Below are 26,135 nucleotides of genomic sequence, written 5' to 3'. Positions count from 1 at the left end.
TGCAATACAAAAATGTTCCATTAACATACAACTTTCTATTAATCAGAAGTGATAAGTATCCAGTATAAATTTGTGGGAACACAATATTGGTGTCCATCAAGATTATTGTGCGGCCTGCACCTTGATTATTAGTGATCATCGAGATACTAGATTGGTTTTCCTTAAATTAAAGCACATTGCTTCAAATGTATGTTGACAATATTAAAGGCTTATGAAAACCTCTGCATCATATAATTTCACAAATATCAGAAAAATTTATTACAGATTATTATTATTATTTATTATCTGAGTGTGTATCAATTACTTGATACTTTTAGGGCCTGATAAATGTATCATATTCATACAATATCACACCAAGTAACTTTAGCACTTTGCGAGATATATCCAGAACTTCGTCTTTTTTTGAGTATTCGACTATCAAATTTAGTCTGTATCTAATGTGATTTATTTTAAGCATTGAAGGATTTTGATGTCTAGAATGGATACCATTAAAGCATTGCTGATTGATGTCACAAAATGTTATGAAAATGAATACAAGCACTGAACTATTGCATAAGCATTATATAATATGCTTCAGAATTTTTAAACTATATTTATAAGTGCAAATGTAGGATCTTTGTAACTATTAAAGTGTTGTATTTATAAATAACTATAAAATGATTTCTCATTTCCTTTACAACTAAATTTCTTGTTCAATTAAAAAGATAATTTTTCGCAATTTTCGTTGAATAAATTGTCATAATTGCTGCAACTTACAAATATAGCTCTGTGCAAATTCATTTGGTTGAAGAAGAATAGATTGTCCAAGCTATAATGTATGCGTTTTTTTTTTCTTTCAGAATAAAATTATCTGTGTTTTTTATTTGAATTTAGAACTCCATTGCGTTATGCCACATATTAAATAAGAGTTTAAGAATTTAAAAGTGTCCATTTAGCCGAATGGATCACCATCATCAAATATTGCGGCAAAAATAGGCTAACACTTTTGGGTTTCTAGCGAAAAAATTTATTGAAACGAAACTTTAGCATTGAATGACCATACACATTGGATCTCACCTCTTCTTTTTCCTATTTTTTTAGCACATATAGTTTAAAGTATAATACGTACTACAAAAAGTAATGGATAAAGACAACTTGTGCCTTTGTTATTTCTCCGATTCGGGTGATAACATCAAAAAATTTGATTACTTTTGAGAATTGAGACAACTTCATTTGTATAAATTTATTTATTTAATGAATCCCTAATGCATGCGATCACAATTTTAAATATTTAAATAAATAATTTCAAGTAAATATTAGAAATTTTAGAATTTTCTAAAAACATTTAGGAAGAGCTTCCGTTACTGGCTTTGTAGAAATGTTTTTTCTCTTTGAAATTTCTTAATACTTTATAATTGATACTTTATATCAAAATTCTAGATCTTAATTTTATTCCGTTCCTTCCTTTCATAATCCTCTTGTAACTGCATAGTATAAGAGGCTTAGAATTTTGACAAGACTTCCGAACTCCATTGTCAACTGAACAAATCCCCTGAAATACATTTCATTAAAAGTAACTTTGAACCTCCAATCAAATATCAGGTTACAATGTAATCTCGAAAGTTACTTGAGTTCATTATAGATATTAATTGAAGTTAAATGACTTGTGAAGAGGCCACTTCATTAAAATCAAATGGTTTATAATGAAGCACAGCTGGAATCTCCTGGAAGGCACTTATTTTTGTTACGAGTGTAAGAATGGAATAACAAATACAGTACACTTTCGAATATCCGGCCTTATGTGGTGGAAGAGCAAGCCGGATAACAGCCGGATAGGCCGGAGTTCTATGAACACATTTCTTTACTCACCAATAACCAGAAGACAAAATTTTAAAACCAAAACTGACTGTTATAATATGTATTTTTTCACTTCTTATTGAGTATTAAACTCTCCATTTATCTCAAGACACGTAGAATGTGAACGAGGCCTCGGCCAGGTGAATCATAGAAATAGTTGCTAGTTAAAATAGATGGCTCTGTACTGGTTTCTTACTTTTTCAGCATGGTTTTTCTTACTTTTATTCCACTTCCAATAGCTTGTGCAACACATCACTTTTCAACTTCTGCTAAATTTTTTTCCATTTCCAAGCTGCAGTTATCTCACTCTCTTGATTCCGAAGTTATAATTTTTGCTGTCACGTCAGAGTCTAGCCGCCGTTTAGCGCTTAATTTCTCCTCAGTACAATTTTTTTTTCGTATATCATCCATTTTGAAAATTTCACTGTGATAAGAAGATATTAAGCATATCCCAAGTACAATTTTCGAATACTGCATGTACCGTACTGTTATAATCAGGAACAGCGACAACAATTGAGGTCTGTTACAAGCTGACGAAACATGAATGAACATCGAGCAGAATGCTGCTCTTTTTCTGTCACAACTTGTATTTTGCGCACGACATATAGGAGGATTGTAGCAGACGCTCACTTCCAATGCCTTGGCAATGTTGCCAATGCAACGGCTTGCCTTGCTCATTTAATTACATAAAATAAAACTTGGCCGGATAGTATGGAAGCTGGATTGTCACGAATCGGATACTCGGGAGTGTACTGTATATTCATTTGTGATCAGCCATTGACATGGTTTCACATTTGTTGTTTTACCAATAAAAACAAAGAATTGGTATTTTATTCGTTGCAGAAGATGAAAAAAGCCGTTCTCGCTGCAGGAAGAGTCATTTTTCATGAATTCACGTCCATTTCTAAGGAATCTGTATGTGCAGAGTTCACATTGTAGAATACAATTCACATATAGGTTACATTTTGTTACAGTTTTTTTTTCTCTCATGAAGTATGTAGGAGTAAATGTGAATCGGCGCTAGTGATGACGAATATTTTACGAGCGGTTATTACTTAACCAATATCATAAAGTCACAAATACCAGTGATGAATACTTTTCAAAGAGGGGTGTGATTCAAATCCTTGATACGATCTTACTGGTGATATTTCGATTACAGGTTTTGGATCACGATAGAAAGTAACAATCGATACGATCTGTCCAATGGAAGCTCTCGAACGCAACAGAAAAGGAGAAATCTGTGAATGGCTTGAAAAGTGAACGGACTGGTTATTCTTGGAATTATTATATCATTGAATTGCATATCACTGAAATTTATCGGAGCGGTGACTTCACTGGAAAGTGTGAAGTCGCCGCTCCACTTCATGAGAGTGTGATCTTGACTTTCCGATATTCGCATTTGATGATGCACTATTCCATATAAAACATTTTTAATTGCTTGTGACATTACTTTACATATATTCTGTTTACTGCTGGCGCCATCTATTGGCAGAATATGGAACTAAAGTAATTTTAAAGAAATGACATATATATTTAATACAAATTTTTCAGAAAATGGTTTACTCCAATAAAGAAATTAAATAAATAGTTTTGAAAAAAAATCAAATTTAAGAAGTAAGCTGAAATAGATAAATTAATTAAATCACACGTTACTTAAATTAGTAAATTAAGTATTAATTACAATTAATAAATTTTATATTTTATACTAATTTTTAATTAATAATATGATTAATAACATATATTTGGAACAAATATTTAAAAATAACAATAGCAAAATTATTTGTTATTCAAAAAATCGTGGATTATTCATCTCTAATCGGCGCAACTAGCGATGAAACAATACGCTAAAATACGCTTCTGGTCTGAATCGATCATAAGATAAAATCTTTAAGGGTTTTTATTGGTGAACTCATAGATTAGCAAGAGTTTAAATTTTATAGTTATATATTGGTCACTAGCAAACTTGATGAAGAATTAATCCCTGAACGTGGGAATGCTTTATAATGGTCCATGTAATAGACAGTAAAAATATATTTCCGTGTTAGAACACATTACACTTGTGTTTCCACCAGCAGCCAGAGCCTCTTCAGCTCTCTTCAGCCACTGATTCGACAGTTTCAAGGCAGACTATATGCAGGGCAAGACTATATATAGGCAAGGCTATATGCTCGCAGACTTGTCAGATGTGTTCCACTTACTGCAACTCACTGTCACCTGAGGTTACCCTGGAGAAGAGAGCATGCATTGTGGACACCGCAACAGTGGGTTTGTGTGATGTTTTCCGACAAGTCCAGGTTTACCTTGCAGTCTGATTATCGCCGGATTATATGGAAAGCAGCAAATACCCGTTACTACCAAGAGAACATCGTTGCTGTGGTAGAGGATTGCTCGTTTGGGGAGGAATTATTCTGGGGTGAACTGACCTGCATGTTCAAATTGGAACAATATCAGGCGAAATCTATCGGGACGTCATCCTGGAACAGCATGTACGTTTGTTTCGGGGCGTCATGGGCACAGAATTCGTGTTTAAGGATGACAACGCCCGTCTTGACCATGCAAACATCATAAACGAATGCCGTCTATCTGAGTATATCACCCGTATGAACTGGCCAGCATTTTCACCGTATTTGAATCCAACAGAGCATGTGTGGGACATGCTTGGCCGACGAGTTACAGCCCATCAACCACCTCCTACACGTCTACCGGAACTTCGGAGAGCATTGCCTGATGAGTGGTGTAATATTCCCCAAGATTAGATCTATAATTTGATACTAAACATGCCTAGGTATTGTACGTATTGTATTGCATCGTCTAGGAGACATACTACGTATTAACCATCAATCCAACCATGTAATATTGGTTTTTGTAAATAGGTTTTTTTTTTGTAATTTGTTCCAGGGAGCAAAAAATTGCAATTTTTATTAATGATATCAAACGTATAGCATCTTTTTGTTCTTTACCTTTTGTTTAATAAATAGGCTTTACAAATAATTCACATTTGTTTTGCTTTGACTCTTTCTTTTCCTGAACTTGCATTATCCTTAATTTATGGACATGAGTGTAATTCCAGGCATGTTTTTCTATAAAGAGATTTCAGCTTATCGGCAATTTTTTCTCGCATATCAAAATACTATTGTTCCGTTTAGAAAATTGTCAGTGACTACACAAATATATAAAAATTAAACATATGCAAGACTTTTAAGCGAAATGCGCATTTCAGTGACTACAGATAGAACTTGTGGGAAAATATGGTCAACCGCTTATTTTTATGTATTAAATAAAGTGGAATTCTTGATTTCATAATTTGAAGTTTGAATCTTGAAACATCAAAATTAAACGTGCAGAAAAGAGTGCTAAAAATATAAAAAGAAATAGTTCAATTTCGAACCTTTGATATTTATCAGAAATTGTAAGATTTACTGAAATGATATATGATTTCCGTTCTATGGTTTTGATTATTACACTTTGGCCTGAAGTTTAGTATCATTATTTTATATTTATATTTTTATTTTATAACTCTTATTTACAATTTATATTCATGAGGTTAGCATTTAATTCTTGTGTTCATCCAAAGGTCTCTTCTTTATATCCATGAGGTACAAACTTCGAAATCTGATTCCTTCAAAGAATCCCTTATAAGTGCGCTTTAAATATATCTTAGGCAAATGTTCTCCTGCTGGCATTGCACTGAAGCTTGGAAAAAATAAATCCGGCTCAGATTTCACCTTCGTCTTCTGATCATAGTTCAAATTTAAAAAGTCAGTTCAAAAGTAGCTCTCCTTTTCCTTCAAAATGAAACTAACAATAAGTTGTAAGTAAAACTATAACTTAAAACTACAAGTTAAAAATTAATGCAATAATTTTTAATTCTTTTCTAAATGGGAAGAATTATGTAGATTATGATTTATATTGCACCATGCAAATACGATGTAATTGGTATTTCTTTTAATAAAATAAAGACTTCTTTTACAGGCAAAACGAGGATAGTTTTGAGCAGATGCACAAATGCAGACATTTATAAATTTACATATATTGTTAGAATATATTAGCTCTAATTCTTACATTAACACATCCGTTTTGATTATCATATATTGTCTAAGAATTAATGCATTTAGATTCACACATAGATATATGAAAAAAGAAAAATACATGTATGAAATCACTAAAACTCTTACCGATTAGAAAGACCAGATTTCTTTAAAAATACTAACTTCTACTTGTCATCAGATGCAGCAAAAAATAAAAGATACAAAACGCAGAAAGAAGTGAAATAAAAACAGTGTCTTTTGAGTGATAAAAAACTGAAACAATGAGAAAATAGTAAGCTAAAACTAAAAAAGTATCATAGCTCGAAAATTTGTAAGGAATTTCTTGGATGAAAAATGGATTATTTCTCTAGGGCCCAGAGCTTGAAAATATCAAACATTTCAGGCGATAAGTCTACTTAATTGTGTAGAGGAAGTGATATGTATTCATGTACGCAGACAATTCTCCTACGCAAACAAATTCTTAGCTACTATCTAGTGGATCTTTCCTCATCCCTAGTAAAACATCTTAAGTCCAATTTAAATGTCAACCGCCATGGGATGAGATGTTTCTATGATGTTGTAGAGACTTTTGAAATTATTTTTATATTATAAGTTGCATATTCGTATTTTTGTCCCTATTTTCTAAGAAACAGGCTTGGTTATAAAGGTTTATTTTTTTAAAGATAATAGTTGGTTCTATGTATTACTTTTTTTGAAAAGATTTTAAGAACAGATAATTTCTTTACTATAAGAGCATGTTAATATTATTTTTATGGATTTAGCTTATTTTAAAGGGAACATATATTTCATGAATATTATGTTGCTGTTCTTTTGATATTATTGAATAATACTATTCATGAAATGATTTATGCAAAATTCATACTCTTGAGATCCTTGTGGTAAGTTATGCTAATTAAAAAAAGGTTTAAATAAATCACATTTAAAAATACTGAAGTAATTTTTGTTATTTCTTCGTCCTTTTAAGTTTAAAACAGATATATTTTACTTATTTTGCTTAATAACTTCTTATTTACTCAAATTTAGTTTTCGCTTCATTTTCATTTTAAAAATATCAAATTTCAGAAAGTAAATTTCGAATTATGTTTCAGTTTCAGGTAATTTACATAAAGATATATCGCGAAATTTGGATGATATATAGCTTAGGGATGGATGGATGGTTGATAAACTTCTATCTACTTACTATTGCTAAAACATAATAGTTAAACATACATTGGATTAGACGAGATATTTCAAATTTTAATTTTTCATTTAGCACTTCCTGCTGAATCCTTTATAAGTATTCCTTATATAAGAATTTCCTTTTTTCATATGAGTATTCCTTATTAAAAAGATTAACTAGACGTAGGAACTACGAGAATAAATTATTATTGAAATCGATTTCGCAGTTTTTGGATAGATTCCTGCTGATATGACCAATGAGGAATTTTATGCTAAAATTGATAAAATTGTGAAATATATATATATTATTAGTCTTCGTTATCTTTTACTTTAAAAAAAAATTAATTATATAATATTTTATTATTTCAATGTTTCTAGTTTTTTTAAAAAATTTTAATTTAATTTATAATGTTTTATGCTATTAAATGAAATCTCTTATATGAATTGGTTCAAAGCTTTGAAAAACTGGTAACTGGAATCATCCAGAGAGAGAAAAATAAATATATGCGGATGAAGTATTTTAAATTTTTAGGTGTGTTAATACGTTTGGCAGGAAAAACAAAATTTTAAATAACAGTTTTTATGTAGTTTGTATTTGAGAAACATTTGAATTATTAAAAAATAAGACACTCTAGTTCCATTACCTCCATGAAATTAAAATTTTTAATAATTAATATAATACTGATACTTTGTTTTCTATATATGCGTGATTAACAGTTGAGATAAATTGAATCCCGAATATCCTCTAAAAGGCTTGTTGCCTAAATATAAACGAGTTTACTCAGAAGGGAAAATTATTCATTTTCTTTTTTTTTAACTCTTTAAAAAACTATAAATTTAGATATTGCTGCTGATAAATCATTTTGAATTTATATAATCTGTGACAGTAATGATCAATTTATTGATTCAATATATAGAAAATTACGTCAATGAATAAACGCATCTCAAATTATTATTTATCTTTCAAAGAAAGTGATTGAAATTGCAGATCGCTTATTAAAAAAACTTAAAGAAAAAGTGCAACACTCCATTACTTCTGTAAATTGAACTAACGGTTCTTTTTATGTGATTTTTTCTTGGAATAAAAAGAAATAAATCTAATCAATTAAAAAAAATTATTATTTTGATGAATAATTTTTAAACACTATATTAATAACTATTAAAATTTGATTTGTGACAAGTAATCTTTCTATGCGTTTATATTCATAATAACTTTGATAAATAGTTAATGATTGATAAATAGTTAAAGATTGATAAATAATTGACTTTGATAAATAATTAATGATTGATAAATAATTGACTGTGATAAATAATTAAACAGGTTGCTGCAGGAAGTTTTGAGTCAAAACCTTTTTTTGTAGTATTAAGTGTTCCTCGAAGAAATTAATATGCCTCGATAGTTTGAATTTTTAGAGAATATAAAAAGAGAATTACAACCATTTTGTTGATGAATCGACATATAAAATGTTGCGGAAATTAGTTCCTGTTTCAGTTTAAACATCCTTTTGTCTGACATCAAGTTCCTTGTTCATTGATATAGTTCATCCCTTGATCTGATAGCAGAATCTGACTTACACTCAGGAGCCATAAAATAATGATATTGAACCGCTCAATTGTGTTTATTTTACCAGCTAATAGAAGAGGAATCTTTACTTCGTATCTCACAGACCAATAAGTAAGCTTTGGCATGCTTTTTTTATATAAAAATTATGTTGACATTTTTATAGAAATCATCTTATTTTGTTGTGATAATTATTATACATTTTAATTCAATGAAATATATAAAGAGCGTTTTTTAGGAATTAAAAATGAATTTTTATTGATTATTTATCATTGTAGCATCCTCAGTCCACATTTATTTACGATGTTTTCAATAACTTGGTAGTGAACAAAGGTTTTGCCAATCGTATGGATGATATCATTATATTCTCCAAAGATCAGTTCAAACACCTCTACAAAATGCTTTTTCAAATGTTCTTCCAATAAATCAGATTTATCCATCGGTTGCTTCTGTGTATGTTCATAAATTAAATTGCAAAAAAAAAACTTTTTTATTTTAAGAAAAAATGTTTATATAATTAAGAATGGTACAATAAATGCATAATCAAAAGTTACGAACGTTCAAAATGTTCATTTTTTTAAATTTATAAAATCTATGAAGTGTTTGTGGAATTCTGATAATTTTATCAACACCTTTTCAACATCTAGTGATCTATTCATTAGAAAAATTTCTTTTCCTTTTTTTGTAAAATAAAAATGAAAGCTTTCTTATGGCCACCATGGAGGTATACTAATCAAAAATCATATTATAAAACGGATATATTTGTATTCAATTTTATGTATCTCCATTTTATGTTGTTTGATGATATATAAACCACCAATAGCAAGTAACTGGCTCTTAGGAAAAATTAGTCAAGTTTCTTTTCAATTATGAATTTCATGTACAACTTGAAGTTGATTAATCTCTAAATAAAATGAGTTTAAGCATCGTACTTTAAAAAAAAGCAATATGGTTTGTAAAATTGAACGATTTTTATGAACTTCGCTTGCTGTATATTTGTAAAGGCAGTATATTATCATCAATTTCTTTTAATTATATACTAGATTTCTGAATAGTTGTACATTGATTACTTCTCGATACCAATAGAATATTTTAATAACTTGGAACTTTTAATTTTCATTTAGTATTCTAATATTGTAGAAAGAGTCATTTCACAGACATGGTGTTGTCTAAAGATTAATTTAAAAAATTAAAAGAATTATGTGCTGTAATATTTTTAACATTGATTTAAAACATATTAAAGACTTAAGGAGGAAAATAACAAAAGGGGGAGAAAATAGCAAATAAGGAGGAAAATAGCAAAGTTTGAAATAATTGTTGCAAAAATAATAAATCATATATTATTTATCGAAAATCAGGCAATTTTTCCAGTAAATTATGATTATTAAAAAAAAAGTCCTATGAGAGTTCATTTATGATTTAAATGAATTTGTTCTTAGTGTATTTGTATGTTTAGTGTTATGTGTTATGTTTTTTAAATCTATTTTAGTTTTTTTTCTTAGTGTGTTTATGATTTTGCTTAAATAATATATTTTTAATTAAAAATAATTAAAGCAAAAGATTGTGGATATTATAAGAAAATTATTAAATTCCGTATATTTCTTTAATTTTGATTACAAATACTAATTTACTTACTAGAAAGTATTTGTGTAAGAATAGTGAATAAGTGTACTTTGTTATTCTAAGAAAACTCATAATATTTAACATTCCAGTAGAATATTAAATTTATAATTGTCATACCGCATATATTTTTTTCTTTTTACAAATTTTGTATTTGAACAGAAAAAGATACCGCAGTATAAAATTAACGTAATAGTTAGGAATATAGATTTATATTTCATTACAATTACTAGATACAGTATAACGATTTGCACACGATATTCTAACACATTTATAACCTTGCATTAAACATTTTGTCTTCTAGTTGTGAGATTGGTTGTTTTAAAAGAATAAAAATCCAATTACCAGAGTCGATGAAATGAGGAAAATAATGATGATTAATATTTGGTGCGAGCATTAATGATTAGAAAAAATGAATATAGCATATATCTCAGCGAAACATTCTTATTAATGTATTAAAAAATATTTTTTTTTATAAAACTCCTGTTGGTCAAAACAAAATTCGTAAGCGTTTGTGACATAGAAAATGAATAGATTATAAAATTACATTTCAAAAATTTTTAAAATCTATTATATAAAAATAAAATAAAATATAAATGTAATTTCAAATTCAGTTTACTTAGAATATGGAACTTACTTGCTCGGAACCATGCTTTTGCAATTTATGATTTGATTAGAATTTTTTTAAAAGAAAATCCTTATTTCTATTTTAATTCATTTATAAAGGCATAATAAATATTTGGATGAACAGTACGATAGCGCTTAAAATACGAACAAACAAAAATTCATTTTAATATATAAAATATAATAATCGTACTATGCCCATCAGAATCGCGCAAGTACAAGAGATGAGTTGGCAACATTTTATTGTAATCGGATGAACGGTAGGACAGCATATAAAATACGAACAAACAAAAATTCATTTCTATATATTAGATTATAATCATTTTAAATAAATTGTATGTCTTATGGATAAATATATTATTATAACATTTGCCATTTTAAAGATTTATATTACACGATACTCTAACCATAATGTGGAATATACTAGATAGTAGAGGGCTTTTCTATGGCGTTTTGCCTTTTTTATCATTTTCAAAATCAAATTCCACCATATTTTTATGAAGACAATTTCTTGCAGGCATTTAGATCACCATTTACAAAAACTAAGATGGTAGTTCTGTGTACTCTGTTTCTCGTAACAGTTGCAGTCGGCAGTTACGGGCAATCTCAGGACGCTCCTGAAAGCTGCTTGTGTGTGCCCTTTTACCAGTGCAGAGGCGGAGTTATTGTCACTGATGGTAGTACTATGCTGGACCCGCGAAGTCCTGATGGATTGTCAAATGGATCCCCACCGGTAAGTTTGTTCAAATATCATTCTGCAAGGGATATACGAATTACAACGAAGGCAATTTTGTCATATTTACCGTTAGTGTTTTGGCCTGATTACTTTTAGAATGTAAAATTTTCCATCTAAATAGGTAATGAATTTTTACACAGCTAAAATGTCCATGATTCCTTGATTAGTCTGTGCAGTGCGCAATTTCCATTGTAAGTTTGTTGAAATATCATACAGAAAATAATATACGAATTAGAATGAAGGCATTTTTTAATCATCTTTACCATTTGTATTTTGGCATCTAAAACAAATTATGGAAAATATTTCTAGCTTTTTACCAAGAGTCTGAAAATTTTTAGAGCTTTTATTGGCCGTTGTCCTCTTATGGAAAAGCTTGATAGTTAATAATCATAACAGCCAATCGCAATAATACCTGTTTAAATGACTTGGTTCTGTGGTAACGGGGTGACTGGCTAAATTGAAAAAAATAATTTAGCATCTAGAATGTAAATTAAAAAAATCAATTAGCGAATGAGTTTTTTTTTTGGTTATTTCAGATGGCAATGAATCCCGGATTAATGTGGACAGTTCGCAAGTCTGAATGTTTGTCCCAAATTTATCTGCAATTTTGAGTAAAAGTCTAGGATTCTATTGTTTACTCAGAGATTTATAGAAATAACTTATATTAAAAATTAAATCGATACAATATTTTTAAAAGTTTGATGAAATAATTTAAAGTACCATTCGCAATTTTAAAGGACAGATACTACATATTATATTATATATTATATCATTTCAATTCTGTCTCTTAGAAAATTAGCAATGGTAGAAGAAAGATATTAGATTTTAAAATAGTTTTCAAGTAGTATATTTTTTTTTAAAGTAAACGTATCATGACCGATCAAAATGACTAGTTGTAGAAATTTTATTAATAAATCTAATCACGGTATTGAATACCTTAGTTAAGTTATAGTAAATAGAATATGTTATTGATTTTTCACATTTACCTTAACAATCTCTTATATATATCAAAAGCATAGACAACCCATTGTATCAAACTATAAAGAAATTATTAATCGAATTTTTTAAAATTAAATTTTGAATTTTTACCAGAAAAATAATCTTTGAATATAGATAAAATTTTATTCCTCGCAAAATTCCCCTATATATGCACAGCTGCAGTCAAAACGTACCTCTGGTATCGTTCATAAAAGGAGATATAATTTGAATTAAGAAAAGTGTTTCCCTATTTCTTATTGAAATGTAAACTTGAAATGCAACTCTAAAATCTGGAATTCCTTGATAATAAAGCAATAAACATATGCGTTACGTTATATTTTATTATGCCGATTCCACGAATTTCTTCTCTAAAATGGAACAAGAATTGTAGTTTAAATTCACTTTTATTTTGGCTCAAAGTAGAAATATTCAAAGGTAAGAGGGAAATTCAACTTAATAAAAACCGTAAAAAAAAACGGACTGAAAATGAAATTTTCAGCCCTTTATCTAAAATATAAGACATTTCGATAAGAATCAAAACTTTATTATTATTTCTTTATTTTTAAAATTAAGTTTCCTCAATAATTTTTCATATTTAATTTTTTTAACTATGCAATAAAGATTTAATTTTTTTAACTATGCAATAAAGATCTCTCTTTTTGATAAGTGTTCTAATAAATCTTTAGACATTCAACTAACCATATTAACTGCATTAATAGTATAACCTTCAGATACCTTATAAAGCAAAATATTTCTTTTATTTGAATTATTACTTCTAGTAGCGTCTGAAGACATTTCATTGATTGATAACAATGAAGTTCGACATTTCATTTGCATTGATTGATGATGCATTAATTTTAAAACAATGCAGTTTGAAAGACAGGATAAATCACAAATATATATGATCACTTTCAAAGGAAAAGCAACAGTCAAATCTAATCTTTGCATTTGAAATTAAAGACAATTAAAAACATTAACTTTTTTAAAAAAATTCAAAAAACTATATTTTTATCATTTTTTGTGGGTTTAGGCTTTAAATATTTGGCATTATTCATTAAACTGGATAAAAATAAAATCCTCAGTTCTATAGAATTCATCTAACAGATTATAAAGCATTTCTCTCCAAAATATTCTGTAAATGATTTTTCAGAGATTTTTTTCAATAGGAAAAATTTGTGTAGTTTTGTTTCTGTAGAAAAAAAATTGTATACGGAAAAATATAGTCAATTTTGTAAATTTTTTGTTTGTATAGTTTTCGACTTGTTTATTAGTAATTTACTTGAGTTCATTTCGTTATTTTGATTTGGAGATCTAAATGTGGACATACAGTACTGAAATTCATTTATTGAATTTAAAAATTAGGTTTGTGAGAGTATCATTTTATATGAATTAATAATTGATTAATATAAACCATAAAGACATAATCCTTATTTCATGGAAAATATCAACGAATGATATCCCTCTTCTGCACTCACAAGAACTGTCATCGACGTAATATATGCAATCTAAATGCTTTGAAATTGACTTAAAGATTTCCTGTAGATACCCGGGAATTCTAATTTTTATTTAAATATTTGGCATTATTCATTAATCTGAATAAAAATAAAATCCTCAGTTCCATAGAATTCATTTAACAGATTATAAAGCATTTCTCTCCGAAATGTTCTGTAATTGCTTTTTCAGAGATGGAAAATAATAAAAAATAATAAGTTTTCCGTATCGGCTTTGCCGGTCTTACTGTGATGCAATTCTAAATATGTTTTCTCAGAATCTTTAATCTTCCGAAATTAATTTCTTACATGTTTTCTGAATATTGTTAATTTCTTCTAGAAATTTCTTCTTCTCATTACAGAGAGAAGGAGACTTTTTCTTCTCCTTCAAGGGGTCAAAAATTATTTGGCATATTTGTGTATAACTTGTAATTTTGCACGAAACTACAATAGCATTGAACGATTTAAATCTTCTTAATTTAATCTGCTTAAATTAGTTTCATAAAGATTTTTTTCCAACTGAATATTGTTAATTTCTTCAAGAAATTTCTTCTTCTCATTACAGAGAGAAGGAGACTTTTTCTTCTCCTTCAAGAGGTCAAAAATTATTTGGCATATTTGTGTATAACTTGTAATTTTGCACGAAACTACAATAGCATTGAACGATTTAAATCTTCTTAATTTAATCTGCTTAAATTAGTTTCATAAAGATTTTTTTCCAACTGAATATTGTTAATTTCTTCAAGAAATTTCTCCTTCTCATTATAGAGAGAAGAAGACATTCTCTATTCTCTAAGAGGTCATAGAATAGTTAGCATATAATTTTGTAGGAAACTACAATAGCAATGATTGATTTAAATTTAGCTTATATGTTAGAGAAAAGATGAATTGCAATTGCGATATGTACGTATGAGAGACAGGCATGAAAAATAGGGGGTTAAAAAATTCGACTTGAGTAAAAGTTAATTTATTTTAAAGTCAAGTAATGACATTGGTCCCTCTTAAATATAGTTATAATTATTCCTGAATTTAATTATTTCCGTCATAATGATTCCTGATTATAATTATTGAAGGATTATAGTTCCTGAGCATAATTATTTTTGATCTGTCTTTTTTCTTTCTTTCTTTTTCTTTTTTTTTGAAGAAAGACAATTTCGTTTCTTCCTTACCTAAGCTGACGGGGATTCCAAAGTGCGATCCCTATTTTATCTGCTGTCTTGATCCAGAGACGTCAAGGGTCACTCCCTTTCGTCATAAGTGTGGAAACAGGAACGAAGCCGGAACCAATCCCTTTGCTCCAGTTCCAAATAAAACATCAATATCTGAGTTCGGAGAGTTTCCTTGGCAAGTATGTGAGCAATTTGTATTTCTAGTTTTCTGGACTACAATCTGAAAACATTAATATACAAATTACAAAAGATTATCTTTTATATCAATTGTTTGTGTATCTTCAGAAAAAAAAATAAGGCTGTTTTGAATTCAATTAAATTCTTGAAATGTTTTACAAATGGGCAAACGTCAGGGTTCCTAAAAATTTAATTGCATTTCTCTAAGTAGTATAACTTGCATGTAATGAATTGTAATTAATTTCTTACAAAACAGCTCCTTTTTACTTTCTTTAAAAACTGCACATTCAACTTTTTTATAGCTCATGTTCTGATGAGTAATACATATAAAAATGTGATATTACATGAGGATGACTATCATGTAAACTGAGATACAATGTGAGTTTTTTTTTATGTGTGGGTGAAAATGAATAATTTTTCCATTCCTCATATTGACCCAAAAATTTTATCTTTTTTTTTAATGAAATGATTTTATTCATAAATGAAACACACAGAAAGAAATGTTATTGAAATTCCCAAACATAGAAATAAATATTTTAAAATATGCTACAAAACAAAGGAAATGATGTTAAGCAATTAGAGTATCCTTTAATTAAATTTAAGATGAATAGTGTAAACCCTTTTAGTCTAAAATATTCGATGGTATCAGAGATATTCTGAATGATGGACAATATTGAGAAGATATTTTAACAATGCTTTGAGCATTTTATGACAATAAAGAAAATATCACAACTCTAAATGCATAGTTTCAATTAGAAAACAGTTGTAATAAAGTAAAAAAGCTAACATTTTTGTAGATTTTTAATAGAAAGAATAACATTAAATGAAAGAAAAATAAATATTTGATAACATTTTTTTTCTGCTCATATAGGATGGAAGTTATAGTTTCTACCATTTTTGAAAATTTGAAGGAAACATCTCATTACAGCAACTGTCTAATAAATATAATTTTCATATATTTTTAATATTTTCCAAATACAAAAAATATTGTGCTTATATAGGTTGAATAGACAATAATAGTAATTACCGCAGTTTTTAATATTTTCTAAAAGGAAAATATGAATAAAAAATTGAAATTTACAATTTTTGAATAAATGGCAAGAAGCAAGCTTTTAAAATATGGGTAAAATATGAAATCTCTCAGCAAAATATGTAATGCATAAAATTTAAGTAAAAAAAAGATGATTATTCTACTTCATAATAAATTTTAGAAGTATTTATAGCACTTTGAGTATTAAATAAATACATATTTTTTTTATTTTCTACATTATTAAAAAAGAATGAAAGAATACATTCGAAATTTTATATTTCAAGTAAAGGAAATATATAAATAAATATTTGAGTAATTTAAGCTTTTTCTAATTGTATAATACACTTTAGGATTCAGAGACAATTTATTAACAAATATATAACTGGCTTGGTAAACGAACTGTAAGTTGTATCTGATGGAAACCACATCATTCCTTTCTACTATTTCGTTTTCAGAACTCGGAGACATATTCTAGGTTCTCATTTTCAATACAGTCGCTTCAGTTTAATCCTGAGCTAAAAAGAAAAGAGAAAAGTCACTCAATTAAACACACTGACGAAATTAAGAAGTTGACTGATATTAAGAAGTCCAAACAACTAGAATTCCCCCTATATTGTTCTCTTTGCAGAAATCGAGGTGTTATAAGGCAGTGATATTACACGATTTTCTTCAATAGTTGATATAAGGGCTTGAATTGGAATATTTGCAGAGTAGCATACTTTTTCATTCTTCCTTTTTAAAACAGTACGTTTTACGTTACAGTTTTGTCACGAAACTTCCTGCACTAAGTCCTTAAAGTCAAAGGGGTTCGCTTGTAGTGACTATATGGTATAACACAATCAACAGACCTTAGTAACAAACGACGACTTTATTAACACGAAGAAACTAATACACAGACGACAAATATACAGCAGAGGCGTACACACGCGATACACAATAACAGACTACAATAAATAGCAACCCAGAAGTAGTAATCGATAACAATAACAACCACAGCACACAAAGCGGCCAGGCAGAATTTAGAAGCAGGAGGAAATGCAAGTAGTTACTCTCCACGGTCTCTCCAAATACTTGCAATTATTCCACTGTCTTCTTGCTTTAGCTATATCGAACTGCCGTCTCACTACTACATAACTGGCTATTACTCACACGCTTCGATGCTGCTTCTATAATAAATTCCAGGATTCGGCACATAGCTCAATTCAGCAATCACTTGAGCTCCACTTTGCACCTGCGCTTTACTACACTGATCCAACTAATTCGCCTTTGACTCGCTATGCGACGCTAAACCTCTTGGCGACTCTATTTCTTCTTGGACTAGCGTCCATTTATAGTTCTTGGAGCAAGTCAGAGACAGTCCAGTCACAATCAATCATATTTCAGCTTCTATCGCCTCTATCGCCAAAATTTTTGAAGATTCTGGTATTATTTTGTCGCTAAACTCGTCGCCAAGTCCTGGGATCACTGATTTGACATTAGGTCAGCATCCTAGAAAGCTGAACGTAAAACAGTCTTTCCAGTGATTGAACCAACCGTCTCAGGAAGCAACATTATAACAATATCAAATAACAATATCAAACAATATCAAACAATATATAACAATATCAAACTCATTCGGAATCTCTAGAGCTCTTTCTGTTGAAAGTGTTATAGGCTGAAGAATTTATTGAAAACCAAAATTTAAAAAATATATATATAAAGGTGATAAGAATTATATTACAATACATAATTCAACTATTGAAAACTGTGGTTGGTGATAGACGTTGAATTCATAGATTTTGGTGTAAAGTTTAATTTGCTTAAAAAAAGACTTCATTGGAAATATTGATGAAGCAAATTATTCTGAGTTTGGATTTGGGAAAAGCATATCTTCGTTATCCTGCAGAAACTGTTACTGTTTCGATCTGGGTCATTTTGTTTTACATCACACTGTTCCACCAGAATGGTTTGAAATCATGTTTTTGATAAGGTGAAAAGAGAGGGTAGCAAGTGAAAGTTTTGACTCTTAACTGGAAAGGTGCGGTCTACGAGATCACATTTTCTTTACACTCAAATTAAATATTCTAACGAAACCTTTAGTATGGAAATCAACCAATATATTCTGCATATATTTTTCTTGATATATAAATATGTTTTAGAAATTTTTCAAAATATACTATAATTGAAAAAATTTATTGCCTTTGAACATATATTTTCTTCTCAAATGAAATGAAATAACTATTTTGAAAAACTTTAATTTATTTATTTTTACTTTCTAAATCACATTTATTTTTCAGTATACAAATTTATATAGAAAAAAAATATTATGTAAAATTCAAAAATTATATGAAAAAAAAAGACAATGGGTAAAATTTCTACGCAAAAACTTTTGAGCATTCGTAGCATAGTTTTCAAGGTCATTTTAAGCATACAAGTTAAGTACTAGTATAAAAATCAACCAGTAAATTCTGTAGACATTTTTCTTGGTATATTAAAATATTTTTGAATTTTTTCAAATACATTATCACTAGAAAAATTAATTATATTTGAACATATATATATCAGAATCAATCGAATGCAAACTTTTATCAAAAAAATTCTTCTGTACAATTATTCTCAACTCTAAAATCACTTTCTGCTTCATTTAAAAATCTCTGAAGTTCTGATTCATAAGGGGATTTGTAGCTTGGATGATATTTCGAGGACTAAAATTTAGAGCCATCTGCTATTCATTGTAAGGTCGCGAAATAAAAGGCTACATTGTCAATCCATTCGAATGTGTTAAAAATAGAATAGGGGTGAGCAAAAGTCCATCATTTGAGGTGTGAAATACCACGCCTCCCCAGTGAAGGGAAAGCGAAAGCCCACCTTTAGCGATCTGAGATACCGCACCTCCCCAGTTAATGGTTAATACAATTGGTACAGTACAAAAATATTTGCGTACAGTTGGTACAAAACAGTATGCAAGTAGCATTATTTATATATAATTGTATCTACAAATTCCTATCAAAATTTTTTACAGGCTGCCATCTTAAAAGTTGATGCTGGAGTAGTTATATTCAAATGTGGAGGAGCTCTAATTGATGACAGGCACATTATTACAAGCGCCCAGTGCGTTTATAAATTCCTGTAAGTATACAAATCTAGAGGCTTATATTTCATTGGGATAGTAAGGAGCACAAATACATGATAACGAGATCGAACTGAGGTCATGTGACTGTCCTTTCATTAGATTACTGGCAGAATCAACAGCGATATTATATCTTGAAGACATGTGATGTTTGAACATTTTTTTTTTGTTTCTTTTCTATGCACAAGCAAAAAAAGTTTAAAAATTATGTTAAATGTTTATTTTCGTAATTTCGTAATTAATGATTTGATCGCATAAGCTTATTATTTTCAAGAGATTTTGTTTTCTGCCCCTCCACCCAAAAAATAAAAGGAAATGGTTATAATAAGGAAGAACATTAATGGTAACTCTTTTAAAATATCTTGAAGTCCATTTATACGTTTTATGAAATTTATAAACGTAATGTTTTTTAAATTAACGCTCCTCAGAGCCAACTGTAACTATCAGTTGGAAGGACAAGAAATTTAGTATAAAGATTTATAAAGGCATGGACAAAATATTTCATATAAAAAATCTACCCTTCCAAATTTGTCAGTATGTAAAATTTTCGACTGGAAATGCAGTATTGAGGGCATCATTGATTGGAATAGTGATTGAGGGATATGATAGTGTAGCAAATAACAGCTCTAGAAATTAAGGATATAAAAGACGGAGGCAAAATTTAAAAGACATTAAAAATATAAAGTAGTACATTTTGTATCTCACGAAATCTTAAAACGTATTACTTGTAAAGTTGTTATCCTGTATATTAAATCATATGATTTTTTTTTCTGTGGCATTATTTGAAATGCAAAGTCTATTTTGATGAGGTCCCAAACTCGATAATATTAAAGGACAGCATATTGAGTTGAGCATGTCTATGGGCATATTACATGCGGCAAAGAAAATGATGTGCATAGTAGGTAATGCATGGCGCACGAAAACGATAGTCATATTGAAGAGATGAATGCGCTCGTCAGCAAATGGAAGTAATTCAATAAAGCTGACATTGCACTGAAATTTATTCTTTGTTTCTAATTTATTCTTTGAAGCTCTTAAAGGATAATAAATTTACATAAAAGCTTGGTTGCATTGAGCTTTTTTTCTTTTTCATTTATTTGTATGCTTAGAGTTACTTTTAAGCATAATTTAAATTTTTACCTGCAATTTATAACATTAATGATATATTTTCTGCTACGAATGACATTTTTTTTTATGCTAAAGGTTGTGCTTGCATTACTAAGCTATTTCTAACGGCTAGAGGTTTAAACAGTCATTATGTTATTGGAGATATTTATCATCGCCATGGCTCTTAGTAGTCGCTTTTGTAAAGAGTTTTCATTTGAAAATGGAGACCAAAAATTGTTATTTTTGATAGAGGATAAGATTTCTTAACTGCAGTGGGGATCAGAGGAATTCAAGATATCATGCAATGTTCATTTCCTATATTTTCATTTGTCTCTTCAATTAAATGTCATACTTTTCTAGTTCATAGGATGAGTTACAGATTATTCTGAATTATGCCAATTTAAAGCAAACGTCTTATTTTTAACATCCAGATTTCTTCATAAATTAGCAAATTATCAAGCCCAACCTAGATATTCAAAAATACGTTTACTATACAAAACAATGGGATTTAACACGACATAAATTGACTGCTTGTTGCTTTTGTTTCTTTAAAAACACATCTGCTTTTATAATTCTTTCTTATTTAGAAGTTATGACGTAACCAATCTTTATAGTTTATTTTTAGTTTCTTTTGTTGTATTGCTTTATAATTGTTCGTATAATTTAAGAAAGTCGAGAACTTTATTTCCACTCTCATCAACTCAAGCAATCAATCGATTTGACTGTTATCACTGCATTGGGAAAATAAGAAAATAGTTTCCTAAATTGAAAATATAATCATATGTTACATGCCATTAAACATTTTTATTTGACTTGTATTTCTTGTAATCTTTAACACAAATATTAGTTTGAAGCTTATACATGAAAATAATGACATTTACAGTATAATTTGATCCATGATTATCAGGTTTGGATGAAGATATTTCAATGGAACTAAAATGAAAAAAAAACTCTCTCAAGTGCTTTTTCTATCAATCTATTGTGTTTTTAAGGAAAAGAGTTGACTTTTCAATATATTGGGGTAGTACCTGCTTAAAGAGCAAAAGTCAACGACATCGTCTACAGAGTATTCTATATTGTAGAATATTTTTGGTTAATTTCCATCCTTAGGGTTTACTCTTCCAATCCTAAAATGCGAGAAACTTTCCAAAAAAAAGTTACAATTTAAAATTCTATTATAGAAACTTATATTCTAATAAAAAATTGTTGAAGTCATGTAGAATACAGCGACATAAATTTATATAAGCTGTACAAACTAACTAAACATTAAGATTTTTTTATACCTTATACTTCAATATTGTATAATTTTTATTTATTTTCTTCTTTTATATTTGGTTAATTTTTTTCTTTTTTTTCCACCACCACCTCTGTTATCCTTTTCTTAATTTTTTATCCCTTTATTTTCATTAGTTCTTTTCCTATAACCTTTTTCGCATCCAGTTTATGTTGCCTAGTGTTTTTGTTTTGAAACACTAGGCAACATATACTTTAGGCTTATTTTTCACCAACAAAATTCTAATTTTCATTTAAAATAAATATTAATGAGGGGGTGTAACAGCATTGTTGGCACAGACTTTGAATTCAGCATTTTTACCAATTTTATATTTAATACAACTATACATCTTTAAGATCTGTTTGCAAACATCCGCTTAAACAAGATTAGTCTTCTAGAAAGCTTCCGTTTTGCTCTCATCAAGCCATATAAAATTCGTAAATCTAAGCGTCACTTGAGCAAGTTATTATTTTAAAATTATTATGCATTCAAATTTAATTTGAAAAAAAAATTAAAACTTAAGTTAGCATTTTTTAAATAAATGACGTGTTACATAAAAAAAAATGCTACCTTTGGCGACCACTTTATTCGACTAGATTATTGGGTTTTTATGTTGCTAATTATAAAAATGGGATGCATTATTTAAAAAAATATATCACCTTGTAATTTGATACCACTAAAACACATGACTTCAATTAAAGTATTTTACTGCAAACTATAAAGTATATGCATTACGAAACAATAACAGAAATGAAAATCCTATTATTGATTTAATAAGTGGCAAAAGAATGTGTTTGAATATTTTAATGGAGAATTTTTAGTTCATCAAAGCATTTATAAACATTGTTTCAGATAGTGTATCAAATTGAATTTTAAAAAATAATATTAAAGTAAAACGAAAAATAGTACAAAAAAAAAAGAAATTTTCATAATTAAAAACGTATTTTTTTTAGTCTTAGATGATATAATATCATTTTTATATGATATTTGTTTTAAAAGATATGAATATCAATTTCCGTAGGCAAGTCATAACGATTACGACCAGACTTCAGTTCAATAAACGGGTGCCAAAATTGAAACATTTCAGAGCGAATTCTCGCCAAGTACAGTCGTGGCAATTTTTTATTGCAATTTTAAAAGCGTATTTCAGAATTTCTGGTATACACTCAGGACTGCAGGCTTTTAGAGAGTTTTTTAACGATTGGCTTGATTTTGACATGCTTGGCGAGAGACCGTACTTTAATATTAAGTCTTACCCCGATTACTTAGTGGTTAAGCATATAATTGCGCTTGATTGAATTCATTGTTTGAGTCCTATCTTTTGATTTCTTTTATATCTTCTTTCCTCTGACTAAATTCCCTCTTTGGTGACATGGCGAACTACTATCTCCAGAATACTTCTAATAATATTTTGCATTAATTAGCTAAGGGAACCTTTTGATTCAGTATAGCTGAAAAAATGTTCAGTAAATGAAACAGTCTAAAATTTCTATTATGTTTTGGTTATATTTGAATGTCGCCATTTGACAATTAGTAATACGCCCGATTTCTGTGCCACTTTATATATATTGATTATTATTACAAAATTAATTGACTACCAAATTTTTCGGTTCCCAGTGATAACAAAAACAGTATGATAGTTCGACTCGGTGAATGGAACATAGAGGAAGAAGACGAATACATGCCCCATGAAGACTACGGTGTCCAGGATATCTTCATACATAATCGGTATAATCCCAGCAATCTTCGCAACGATATAGCAGTGGTAAGGTTGAACGACACGGTTCAGTTCAAGTCTTACATCGACACAATATGTCTTCCGGAAGAGGACGACGACTTCACTGGACAGCTATGCGTTGTTACAGGATGGGGAGCAGATAAAATAAGTAAGCATTACTTATTGAATATTTATCATTGTTAAATATTTCAGGTCATCTCAAGACGTGTCTTTAAGATCTTTTTATATAAAATAATATTTCTCAAATAAAAAAAATATGTTTATCAATGAAAAAATATCAGTTATTAGTCAATAAGGATGTATTTCATTTATTTTCATACTTCGTTAGTTTTATACTTATTGATGTTGCCTTAATTTTGAAGCTTTGTTATACCTGTGCCAACTACTTAATTTCAATTTTCCCTTTCAATATGGATGAAAGAGTTTTCGTTGCAATTCCTCGAATTTAACTCGGTAATAGAGTTTTGTATCAGGATTTCAATATATCATTATATTTTAATCACCCAGAGTTTAATATTCTGTAAGATAAATAAGGAATCATCTCTGGCCTTACATAAGCCATGGTCATGAACTCTTTATTAAATGTTTGCATACGGAAAGGCGATTATATTCAAACGCGGTCATGCTAAGGAGTCTCTTTCGCATTAAGTTCGTCAAATGAACACATTCGCTCTTTGGAAATAAATGAAGGTTTGGAGAAGGACTTGTCAACTCAGATTGCTTCCCAGTTATCTACCCAGATCTCAAAATAAACATGCGAATATCATAGTATTACTTCGAAACTATGCCTTAATCTAATCAAACAATGAATTCTCAACTAGTAGTATACTTACTTTTCTAATTTATGTTTCTCTCTTAGACTAATAGCTTTTTATTCCAAAATCAAAAATTTGGCTTTAAAAACCCCCCATCCTAAACCTTCTATCTGAAAACATAATTTCATTGGCCTGAAGATTCGCAGATATAAATATGTCACACCAATTTCAGAATATCTGAGGTAAATAGGATAATTATACATCTTTTATCTCATGAATCTTTTAACTTGAAACATTCTCACCTAGAATAGATTTTACAATAATTGCTTATTATTTCTTTTGTAGAAAAAGGCACGTACTCTTCGGTCTTGAAGAAGGTTGTCTTACCTGTCATTGACAAGCGAGAATGCCAAGATCTGCTAAGGGGTACCAGATTAGGACCCCGCTTTCAGTTGCACCACAAATTTATGTGCGCTGGTGGAGAAGCTGATCAAGATGTCTGTAAAGGGGATGCAGGTGGCCCCCTGATTTGCTACAAATCCGACAACAGTTATGCTGTTGCTGGTTTGGTTTCCTGGGGCATTGAGTGTGGGATTGAAAAAGTGCCAGGAGTCTATACCGAAGTCAAGAACTTTATCGATTTTATAACTTGCAAAACTCAAAAGCCAATAAAAGAATATTGGCGTTCATAGATGTCTGAACATTTTGACAAACTTCAGATGTATGGGAAAAAATCCTATCATACGGTCCTAAGTCCCGAAATCTCAGAAAAGAATCTGTATTACCAAAATTGATTTTTTAAATGCTCGCATCGAATGAAAGATCTACACATATTTTTAAATATATGTGATATTTTTAACTCTCTTGGAATCTTCGGTTTGATTACAGTAAATCTTAAAATGAATGTGTTTATTTGGCCACATTGTAAAATATTTTAATCTTTTTAAATAAAAATAATATATAGCAAATTTTGGTTTTAATATATTTATTATTTTTATAGAGTTTCAAAATAATATGCACTGAAAAATGATCGTTATTAATTATCTCCCGGACATTTTAAAACAGTGCCTTTATTCTGAAACTTGGAAACAACTTCTGTAACCTATTGAATAAGTCAGTATTTTTGCTCCCATAATAATTACAATATCACATATGGAGAATTTATAAACTCAAGTGTTCAATGATATTATAATATATGTTTTATTACGTGTAAAAGGCTTCATTTTTTTATTCCTCGGGTGTGAATGTATATCTCTCAGACAACTGCGAAAAATCGTAGCATCTGCATGGAGATAAAAGGTATTTGGTAATGAGCACAAGTTTAATGGGTACCTATCCAACACATATAATGGGCCATCGATTATTCGCTGAAACATTCTTGAAACAGAATTTGTTATTAGTAGAAAAAGATGATCTATCAAGGAGTTAATAGTTCAAAAATATTTTCAAGAAATTCTCTAAAAAAAAAAGGAATTACCTTGAAAAAGCTTATATTTATTGTTTATGTTTTAAGAATTCTTTAGACATTTCAATAAAGAATGAAGTCTCTTTGTTTTCATTTGTCCAATAAAAGATCTCTTTTCAAACGGAAAATTTGACATTAATTATTATTACTATAAACTATTTCTTTTTTCATGCAAATGTTCCTAATCGCATGTCAGCAACGAAATAAAAATTATTAGTTTCTAGTTTGTGAGTTTCCTCAATTTACTTCTTGTAAATAAA

General features: G+C 29.1%; 1 protein-coding gene across 3 annotated transcripts; it reads left to right on the top strand.

The window, feature by feature from the left end:
• Nucleotides 1-8,558: 8,558 nt before the first annotated feature.
• On the top strand, nt 8,559-25,836 carry LOC129981524 (phenoloxidase-activating factor 2-like). 3 transcript variants are annotated; one of them, XM_056092403.1, is made up of 6 exons: nt 8,559-8,718; nt 11,430-11,581; nt 15,197-15,400; nt 19,430-19,536; nt 23,535-23,803; nt 24,756-25,836. In XM_056092403.1, the coding sequence occupies exons 2-6, from the start codon at nt 11,534-11,536 to the stop codon at nt 25,100-25,102; spliced, it is 975 nt and encodes a 324-aa protein (XP_055948378.1). In that variant the 5' UTR covers nt 8,559-8,718; nt 11,430-11,533; the 3' UTR covers nt 25,103-25,836. The 3 variants fall into 3 exon arrangements, with proteins under 3 accessions (XP_055948378.1, XP_055948370.1, XP_055948361.1); XM_056092395.1 differs by having other exon boundaries at nt 11,366-11,581; nt 15,227-15,400; XM_056092386.1 differs by having other exon boundaries at nt 11,366-11,581.
• Nucleotides 25,837-26,135: the final 299 nt, after the last annotated feature.

Source organism: Argiope bruennichi, chromosome 1, assembly GCF_947563725.1.
Source record: "Argiope bruennichi chromosome 1, qqArgBrue1.1, whole genome shotgun sequence".
Taxonomy (NCBI): Eukaryota; Metazoa; Arthropoda; class Arachnida; order Araneae; family Araneidae; genus Argiope; species Argiope bruennichi.
The sequence above is the reverse complement of the archived record's forward strand: the minus strand, read 5'-3'. Positions and strand labels throughout refer to the sequence as shown.

Excerpts from the sequence above, each read along its gene's own strand:
- LOC129981524 (XM_056092386.1), top strand. The coding sequence starts at position 11,396 with ATGGTAGTTCTGTGTACTCTGTTTCTCGTAACAGTTGCAGTCGGCAGT. Across the intron at positions 11,582-15,196 it reads TGTCAAATGGATCCCCACCG|AAAGACAATTTCGTTTCTTC; the intron begins GTAAGTTTGTTC and ends TTTTTTTTGAAG. Across the intron at positions 15,401-19,429 it reads TCGGAGAGTTTCCTTGGCAA|GCTGCCATCTTAAAAGTTGA; the intron begins GTATGTGAGCAA and ends AATTTTTTACAG.